General features: G+C 42.0%; 1 protein-coding gene across 1 annotated transcript; it reads left to right on the plus strand.

Annotated features, from left to right (window-relative positions):
- The first annotated feature begins 356 nt into the window (after positions 1-356).
- Positions 357-10,096, plus strand: LOC139629518 (zinc finger protein 721-like). Its single transcript, XM_071492181.1, has 14 exons — positions 357-497; positions 1,323-1,525; positions 1,969-2,061; positions 2,153-2,245; positions 2,352-2,462; positions 2,572-2,704; positions 2,986-4,355; positions 5,789-5,828; positions 6,143-6,345; positions 6,475-6,567; positions 7,374-7,469; positions 7,647-7,757; positions 7,849-7,978; positions 8,079-10,096. Exons 1-14 carry the CDS (start codon positions 494-496, stop codon positions 9,953-9,955), a joined length of 4,557 nt encoding a protein of 1,518 aa, XP_071348282.1. The 5' UTR covers positions 357-493; the 3' UTR covers positions 9,956-10,096.
- Positions 10,097-10,303: the final 207 nt, after the last annotated feature.

Here is a 10,303-nt window from a genome sequence, read left to right on the forward strand (position 1 = left end):
GAGAAGGGATGATGTTGATTTAACTACACTGAGGCTGGGGTATTGTGGTACAGCAAGCTATTTGAAAGCTTGGAAACATGTTGTGTTCTCATGTAACAAAGTCAGAGGTGAAAGCCAACAGTTCTTTCATCTTTCTCTTTCAAGTCTGTTTTTTCATCTCAAACGAATTTCCGACTTATTGTTAAGAGCGGTCTCAAAATTTCTTCACTGAAGTGGCTTTCATTTTTTTTAAAAAGTACATGATAATCACCAAACCCTTGCCCGTGGAGGGCAGCATTACGCTTTACAGTGTACAGCCTGGCGGAAATTAATTAGACGAAGAAGAAGTTGAGTCCGGAAGTGGCGTACAGCTGCATTTGACAACGAGCAGAAAGTGGCGAGGAGTGGGATTAAAAGCTTTTTTTCACTGCTATTCACAGCAGGAGGAAGATATTTTAACTAAGATACATTACTCTGTTTTCACTCAACTGTCACAGCTCTTCAGGGGGATAAAATGGGTAACGTTTAGTATTTTGCTGCAGCCATCATCGGTTTGTTTTGATGTTAGCATGCCTGCTAACGCTAACTTCACTGCTTTGAATTATCAGTTATAATCATTCCTGGAGGGTTTTATTGTAGATATAACGCAAAGAGGAAGTTTATCTTATATTTTTTTCACTTGGTTTTTTGTTGTGCATTTCTAGCCGCGGTCCAGCCCATTAAATTATAACTTAACTAATACATAAGTGGGATAATGATAGAAATAACTGTGGCCACTGCCAATCAAGATACTAACAAGAGACAAACCCAGTTAAAAAAGAAAATTAATCAACATAAACGATATCAAATTTTATCGACACTTAAAGGCCTTCATTCATTCATCTTCTTTTGCTATTTTATTTTTATTTAAAAAAGCTGAATTTTTATTTAAAAGGAGTTGATCTTTTTAAAGGGATTGACATCTGTATTAAACACTAAACACAGTACAAAATGCATCAACGGGCTTAACCACAAAAACACTATCAACAGCACCCATACACATCAAAGCCTAATGAATATATGCAATATTTGCCACTTAATGGTTTGTTTGGCATCTAACTCTTGCAAAAACACGAACAAGCCACAGAAACCTGAGTCTTTGCAATTTGCCACTGTGTCTGAGGTGTAACCCAGGTCCACTGACGGGAGCTCATGTTTTATAAGTCATCATCTCAGCACAGCTGTCTGTCTCTCATGTGGTGACTGTACATTTTGATATAGATTCTTAATATTTCTTGTGTGACAGGAAGATTTCTGTGACTGGATTGGTACATTGTTCTAATGAAGCCTCTCTCCTCTTGTAGAGGGTTCCCTCCCCATGTCCTCGCTGAGGCTCCTGGCTCCACCTCTGAGAGTGATGTTGGCTGTGATGTGGAAGGTGGTTCATCAGAGGAACATAAAGCATTATGGAAAAGTTGAGGAGTTTGTGTCCCTGGTAACAGCAGCCATCCCTGACATCTTGACAGACAGACAGATGGGGCTCCTCACTCTGGGCTTAAGAGCAAAGGTAAGAGATAATAATGCACAATACTGTGTATCAGTAGACTTAGCAGTGGCAGATATTGAGTTAAAAAGGTCATAATGTAATCAATCTAGGTTTATTTATTTATTTATTAGTTTAATGTTCTTGTGACATTGGAATTTCTCTAGTCTTTTATTTTAGTTACAACAGAACATACGGATTGTGGCTGGTAAAGATTAAAAATAAAACACTTTTTTTTCAAAACAAATTAGAAGTCTTTAAATGCATAATCTGTTACTATATTATACAGATATTCCTTTGTTTTCAATGGGTCCCCTATATTTCAGTGTGTAAGCAGAGAGTTGGATGGACAGAAAACAGCTGGTAGTTACATTTTATTATTTGCACTGCATCACTGCAGTGGTTGCAGCTACAAGGAGGGATTCCTCTGTTTTATTAACTGTTAATGTCTCCATAATGTTTTCCAGATGACTTTACAGATGTTATGCTCCGAACAGACAGAGGATCTCAGACATGTTAGAGCACACTTACACAGCCTCCTGCCATCCAGCTCAAAACAGGTGTGTGACTTTTTCAATCATGGACATTGAATTTTGCCTGTTTATTAATTGTTCTGTTCATTTTAAATGTGCACATTCTTTCTGCTGACAGCTTCAGCCAGAAAATGAAGCTCTTGAAGCCAACTTTGTCAGGCTTCTTCAGAGACTTCTGGAGGACCCTAAAGAGAGAGAACATTTTCTCAAGGTGTGACTCTGCTTTTGCTTCATTGTTAAGTTTTAACATTAAAGGGGCAGTTTTTTTCAAATGATGCAGTATCATTGGACATTTGGTTGAATTTCCTGCCTGACAGAATGTGTTTCCTGTGGAGTACGGCCCCAACTTTGATACAGCACTGGAGACTCTGGTTTGTGAGTTCTTCACCCGACTAGAAGAGCTGGTGCTTATACCAAACTTTAAACAGGTACAGAGACCATGATTTCTGCTAAAAAAAACAGACTGCAGTTTACGATGCATTTCCAGATTTCCTGGTTCCAGTACATCAGAATAATCGTTTTGTTTGTTTGATAAAGACCGCAGTGTGGATCAGTGATGCATCCTCAGTGCTAGAAGAGTATATGCAGTGTGTAACCAAAGCAGATGAACTCAAAGTATTGCTCAGAAGCAAAGTGCATCATGGGAAAATGGCCAAGATGGATTCTAGTGGTAAGTGTGTCTGCCTGGGACACCAGCCAGGTTTTTATATCCATATTAGTGCTGAACATTCACTCACTTAAAATAATGAGTCAATTAATCATAGAGTGACTTATTAAGCAAAAAAGTGGTTTATCAATGAATTGAAAAATTAATCAACAGATCAATTGGTAATGACAATAATTATTTGTTTGCAGCCAGATATATTACAGCCACTTTACAAAGCAGAACCATTAAATAGACAAAATAGAAACTGATTGTTTTCTCATTTTTAATTTTTCTTTTTCAAAAAGTGCCCTCTCCCTCAGAGCAGCAGCTCTTCTCATCATTATCTCTCCCCCCTTCGCTGAGAGCAACCAACACCGAAGATGTGGAATCCAACACAAAAACGTCTCAAAACCAAAGAGAATCTGATGCGATTTCTCCTCAGGAGGTGGGAGATACGGGGATACAGGATACTGGGTGGCCGGGTGAGCGTGAGATGCAACGTCTGAACAGCAGCAATGCAGAACAAACAACAGGAGGGAGCTGCAGTGACAGTATTCCTGATGTCCACATTGCGGAGGAGTGTGATGACAGAGGCCCCTCTACATCTGCTGAGAGTCCTGTATTGTCCAGCTCTATGATAGGCCCCCCTCGGCAGAGAGTTGCACACAAATGCAGTCAGTGTGGGAAGTGCTTCATTTACCGTTATGAGCTCCTGGAGCATCAAAGACTGCACACCGGAGAAAACCCGTACAAGTGCTCTCAGTGTGGAAAGGCCTTCAGGAGGACATCTGACCTGTCCACTCACAGACGAACACAGTGCACAAAAGCAGCCTATATCTGCATCAAATGTGGAAATAGCTTTCAATCTATAAAGGACAAATTCAGACACCAGTGTGTTCACAGTGCCCAAAAGTTCGATTGTTCTCAGTGCGGAAAAAGCTTTAAGAAAATGTATTTGCTGGGCAAGCATGAGCTGACTCACACCCAGAACCGTATTTTCACATGCAGACAGTGCAAGGAAGTGTACCCCAGTATGAGTGAGCTGAGATCCCATCAGAAGGTTCATCCTCCCGAGCTGTCCAATCAGTGCATGCAGTGTGGGAAATTTTTCAGCTCTGTTGCATGTTTGACAGCCCATGAGCTGCGTCACAGACAGCAGAGGACACAGGTTTGTGTGCGTTGTGGCAAAGCTTTTAAGAACAAACATGACCTGAATCTTCACATGCGCAGCCACACAGGCGAGAGGCCTTTTCAGTGCACGTACTGTGGGAAACGTTTCTCTGTGTCAGGAAATCTGAACATACATATTAGAACTCACACTGGAGAGAAACCATATCTGTGCTCTGACTGCGGCAAGGCGTTTGTTTCAGCTGGCGAGCTGCAGATACACAGACGCACCCACACGGGGGAGAAGCCATACAAATGCACTGTATGTGGGAGAGGATTCACCATGGCAAGTAAAGTGACACTTCATATGCGCGTTCACACAGGGGAACGCCCTTACACCTGCTCTGAATGTGGGAAAGGTTTTTCACGTGGCAGCGAACTGAAAAAACACACCATGAACCATACAGGGGTTCGACCCTATGCTTGTCAGCTGTGTGCTAAGACTTACACATGCCTCAATCACCTGAAGAGACACTCAAAAACTCACAGTGTAGTCCAGACCCAGTCTGTCTGATTCGCTTTAATTACCTCTAAGCTTTTCCAAATGATTGTTTCTATACAACTTGCCTGTTATGACTGTGGTGTTGACTTTATGCAACAATGTGTAATAGGTTTCACACTCACCCTGTTGTAAGGACTGTGTTGCAGAAATGCCACTTTTGTGGCTAATTCTGTGTTCTGCTTTGTCAGATCTGTTGTGATTGTAAAAGTGTTTTACTCTTGCTCTCTGATGTCCTCAAACACATGTGAAAAGGGTTTTAAAGAACATTTTATCTCTCTGTTTTATTTTGTGTCTATTTATGTTGTCAGTTACCTCTTAATTTCGTACTGGAGTTAACATTATTTGCCAGTATCAATGTTGTCTATAGTACCCTATTTGTTCTGGACAGCAGCAGAATTTCTATTTAAAGCAAACATCCTGCAGTGACCTTGCACAAGATCAATATTTTAATTTGGTGCTCTCAAAAACAAACAAACAAATAATAAATTATCTGAAAGAAATATGCTTCAAATAAACCAAGAATATTCTCTAATAAAATAAGAAATTATTATTTCAGTGATTTTGAAATATAGTTATTACCTATTCTTTTAGTTATTCAAAACTTTTACCTTTCAATTATCTATTGTATTCCCTGGGGAGTTAAAAAATCATATGAAATATAAGTAAATAGTAAATAGTGTCAAGTTTAAACGTTACTATTGTGATTTCTGATGGGCCGGAGAGGCGGTGCATCTTATTTTGACAGTAGAGTGAATAGGAATCCACTTATCCGGGCTGCCCCGTTCACCAAAACGAACGTCTTCTACGACCTGACACTGGGCCAATGCCCTCCATAATGAACAACGTGTTTCAGGAAGAAGTTGGCGCCTGAAGCCCCGTATGCGGCTAGCTAGCACGCTAACCGAAACTATGAAAGATATGACATTGTAATGGTTTTTCAAACCACCGTCATTGAAGAATTAAAAGATGAACGACATGGGTAAGTATTAGCGCATGAAGCTTGCAAAACGGTGTTTTTAGCTTCTTATGCGGCCAGCCGAATAGCTAAAGAGAAGGATTAGCCGAGGCTCACCAGGCCTCGACTAATCCCTGGAACAAGAATTGTTTTGCTCAATAATACGCCGGTTTAACCAGGCAACAGCAGCGGCCCTGTGCAGACTCGTAACGTGAACCAATGTTTTGCACAAGCAGTGAACGATATCTCGTGTTTAGAAATAGATTCTCTACGGTCGAAGTGGTTTTTAAAATTTATCAAACGCAACACAGCTGCTGGGTCTTTTTTTAACTGACAGCAGCTTGATTTGAAATAGACTAGCGTTATGCTAACAGTTAGCTGTTTGCTAACGTCCACGTCCCAGCGGTAACCTAGCTACTCGCTATGCCTCCTGCGCCTTTCGCAGTGTGCATCAGACTAACAACACTGAATGTGTTTGTCTAAGCATCTGAGGAAGGTCCCAGCGATTCTAGTCCAGTACATGAGTGTGTATTGTGGGAAGCCTAGTGCTCCAGATAACGAACATAGACTGCTGTATTTCACACTGTAGCTAGTGCATCATTGGAGTGGACTGCGTACCAGAGTAAAGTGAACAGACAGTGCTGACTTCCGTGGCTGGACTGGCTGCACAGAGAGACGCTGTATTGAAAATTAAAGGCACTTCTGGTCTCCCTGGAGTCTTTTCCACTATCTCCTTAAAATATAATTGAACCCCGGGACTATATAACAGCAGTTACAGTGCACACTGTTCCAATATGGCTTTTACTTTTGTTTGACCCAATCTAAACTCTCTTTGAAGAATTCAGTGTCCCCCTGTCCTCTCTGGCACTCCTGGTCCCACCACTACGACTGATGTCAGCGGTGATGTGGGAAGTGGTACGGCAGCGGAACATAAAGCACTATGGGAAATTGGAGGAGTTTGTGTCCATGGTAACAGATGCAGTTCCTGAACTGATGAGTAAAAGAGAGGGGAGGCTGCTCTCACTGGGCCTCAGAGCAAGGGTAAGTAATTGGAAATATTTTTTGTGTATAAAAACTATTTTGTATCTAAATGAGACTTAAAACACCCAGTGTTAGAAAATATTGTTGTGGAAACAGTGGTACTAAAAATAATAAATACATTTTCTACAGACAACTCTTGAACTGTTGCGCTCTGAACATCCTGAAGATCTCAAGGCTGTTGAGACCCATCTTAACCGAATCCAATCTTCTTGCATTGAGGAGGTGAGTGATAAATGTTTTTATATTATCTTTTTTTTTTTTTTTGACAAACAGAAAGTGACATAGATAACATTGTGATCACAAAACAGAGGAAGACCAGTGTTTCCCACAGACCAGGTAGCAATATGTGGCGTTCCACTGACACACGGCATATGCGCGCTTGTCTGTGTGTGTGTGTGCGTGTGTGCATGTGTCTGTGTGTGTGTGTGCGTGTGTCCGTGTCCGAGAATGACAGAAAGAGCGCTATGCGGAGATGAATGAATGGAACGATATTACGTTGAGAGCATAGACCAGAGGGAAAACAACAACAACGGAAAAGAAAAAAAACCAGAATCATTCTGTGGCGGTTGGTCTATGTATGGGAAACACTGAAGACATTAGTGGTGTGTGATAAATGCTGTTAATGATCGGTTGAAGAACTGAAATGATTCATTGACAATCAATAACTTGATTAGCAGAAAACTATTTTGGTAATAAAGAAATTGTTTGAATACATGTTTTTGCAAAATTGCCAATATATTATCAGGATAAACTAATCAGATTTTAGGATATTTAGCCTATTTATTTATTTATTATTGCTTTTTTTTGTCTGAAGTGACAGTAAGTTGGATTTCAATTACATTTTCAAAACAAACAATATGAAGACATCACCTCAGGCTCTGGGGAATTGTTCTGTGCATTTTATAACATTGAAAAAAAACCCACTTATTTGATTAAGAAAATAATCACCAAATTTATCAATAATAGAACATGAAGGTTAGCTACAGTCCTACCTGGTCCTAAATTCTCACTGGTGTCTTGTTTTCCAGACAAATGATCCTGTAATTGAAGCACCAGAGGCAAACTTTATGAAGCTGGTACAAGGCCTCATTGAGGATACTGATGGCAGAGAACATTTCCTCAAGGTAAGACTGATATTAAACAGAATTTATATGGTGTAGTGAAACATTCAATTTGCTAAATTTCAAATCTTAGAAGTCAGTGTTTTTTGTATTTTACACATCAAATTTGTGAAAAAAAGTAATGTAGATATTTCCTATCTGGTCATAAGGAGTCAAGCTGTCTTTTCTTTCATCTGACAGAATGTGTTTCCTGTGGAGTATGGTCCTGACTTTGACACAGCACTGGAGACTTTAGTTTGTGAATTCTTCACAAGACTTGAGGAGCTGCTGCCAATACCAGATTTCAAACAGGTAGAGAAAGGTTTGCTAAGCAAGGAGAAAACTGTCAAAAAGTAAGAGCACTTTGAACCTGAAATCTTTTTATCTTTTTTCTCTGATATAGACAGCTTCTTGGATCAGTGCTGCCCCCTCTGTCCTAGAGGAGTACATGCAGTGTGTCTCAAACGGAGAAGACCTTAAATTTCTTCTCCAAAGCAAACAGTGCCATGGGAAACTGGCAAAAAGTAGTGTTGGTACGTGCACAATTTACATTTAGTATAAACTAATCAACCAATAGAGTATCAGCTGAAGAAGTGAGAGACTGTTAATTTTCTTTTCATATTTTCCACACAGCTCCATTTCAGTCAGACGATCTTCTCATTCCCTCTTTGTCTCTCCCGCCATCGCTGGAAGTGGCCATCGCTTCCCACCCGAGTGCTTGTGATGATGAAAATAATGACGTTCCTCAGATTGTTATGTTCGATGAGGAACTGTCCACAAATCCTTCCACCTCAGCTGACTTTCCTGAATCACCCAAAAGGACTGACATCTCGTCATCTCCACGGAGGAGGCAGCAGTCAGGATTGCATAAATGCCCCGAGTGCGACAAATGCTTCAAGCATCACTCTGTCCTCATCGAGCACCAGAGAGTTCACACTGGGCTGCAGCCGTACAACTGCTCTGAGTGTGGGAGGGCTTTCAGAACAGCCACTCTGCTCGCCGGTCACAGGCTGCGCAAATGCAAAAATGCTGCATATCTGTGTATTAAATGTGGGAACAGTTTTCCAACCTCACTGGACAAATTCAGACACCACTGCCCAAAACGTGGCCGTAATTACGACTGTGGGCACTGTGGAAAGAGTTTTCAAAAGTCAAGCAGCTTGAAGGAACACCTGCTAACTCATGTTCAAAGCCGCCTTTTCAAATGCAGCCACTGTGGGGTTGGTTTTTCAGGAATTGGTGACCTGAAGTATCATCAGCAGGTGGATCATGATAAGCCGTACCAGTGTAAGCAATGTGGAAAGAGCTTTATCTCCTCCAAGTGTCTGACCAAACATCAACAACGGCATCAAGAGGTTGGTGAAATGGAGACAGCCAAATTAATGAGTGGAGGTAAACACAGAAAAAGTGGCTCGGCTCATCGGTCATCTTCATCATCTATCTCGTCCAGGAAGAGCTCTATCAAAGCAGTCTACCCTCGTGGACGAGTCACCCACAACTGTCCGCTGTGCGGAAGGAGCTTTAAATATCGCTTTGAATTTCTCGAACATCAGAGGTTCCACACTGCAGTGAAGCCTTACAAGTGCTCTCAGTGCGGCAAAGCCTTCCGCACAGAGGCTCACCTCTCCGGGCACAGGAAGAGAAAGTGTAAAAATGCTGCCCACATTTGCACCAAGTGTGGGTGTCAGTTCAGGTCTCTACATGAACGCGTCAGACACCAGTGTGTGCAGCTGCTGACAAAATACGAGTGTTCTCATTGTGGAAAGACCTTCAAGATGGCCCACCTGCTCAGAAACCATCAGATGAGTGAACATCAGCTTCCCTACAGCCCCAACCATCGCTTCAGGTGCAGATACTGCGACGAGACTTTCCCTGGGATCAGTGAACTGAAGTACCATCAGAGAGTTGACCATGAGAAACCCTATCAGTGCCAGGAATGTGGCAAGTGTTTCTTGTCTGAAAAATGCCTAGCCAATCACGAGCTGCGCCACAATGACGACAGACCCGAGAGCTGCCTGGTCTGCGGCCGCGGCTTCAGAAACCGCTACGACTTGAAGCAGCACATGCGCACTCACACAGGAGAGCGACCGTACCAGTGCACTCACTGTTCACAGTGTTTCTCCACAGCAGGAGGACTGAGGAGCCACACCAGGGTTCACACGGGCGAGAAGCCGCACGTTTGCCCAGATTGTGGGAAGGCTTTCTCCCAGATGGGCGCAATGCGTACCCACAGGCTCACCCACACAGGAGAAAGGCCGTTCAAGTGCACGGTGTGCGGCAAAGGCTTTACAATGGCACACAAGGTAACAGTTCACATGCGCGTTCATACTGGAGAGCGGCCATACGTGTGCTCTCAGTGTGGAAAAGCCTTCTCAGATGGAAGTGTGCTGAAGCAGCACATGTTGAACCACTCAGGAGTGAGACCATACCACTGCCAGATCTGTCCCAAGACCTACACCTGTCTGAACCACCTGAGGCGGCACCTGAAAAGCCACTCTAACTTGAACTGAGTCAGACGTGAAGGCAAACAAGAGCAGAATCTAATCACATTTCACAGATATACTAAACACTGCCTTTCACAGAGTGGCTGCTACTAAAATTGCAATGTACTAACTCAACCAAGCAATACATGAAGGAATATAGTATGATTCTGTATGGTCACTGCTAAAAATGGGGTAAAAGGTTTCATTTACTCTTCATTGTAAAATAAATGTAATCATGGCATCCATTTTTCAAGGACTATGACAACCAGCACAAAGAAATGACTCTTCTCTCTCATTCCTCACCAGGTTATTCCTTCAGTGTTTTTTTTTTTTCTTACATCAGTTTCTCATGCATGAATACATGTGGATGTGAAA

The sequence above is a fragment of the Trachinotus anak genome, unplaced genomic scaffold (genome assembly GCF_046630095.1).
Source record: "Trachinotus anak isolate AG129_WGS33_773 ecotype Australia unplaced genomic scaffold, CSIRO_AGI_Tana_v1 ptg000012l, whole genome shotgun sequence".
NCBI classification, from domain to species: Eukaryota; Metazoa; Chordata; class Actinopteri; order Carangiformes; family Carangidae; genus Trachinotus; species Trachinotus anak.

Bases quoted from the DNA above. Each gene is read 5' to 3' on its own strand.
- LOC139629518 (XM_071492181.1), top strand. The intron at 6,346-6,474 runs GTAAGTAATTGG...CATTTTCTACAG, and splicing joins CACTGGGCCTCAGAGCAAGG to ACAACTCTTGAACTGTTGCG. The intron at 7,470-7,646 runs GTAAGACTGATA...TTCATCTGACAG, and splicing joins GCAGAGAACATTTCCTCAAG to AATGTGTTTCCTGTGGAGTA.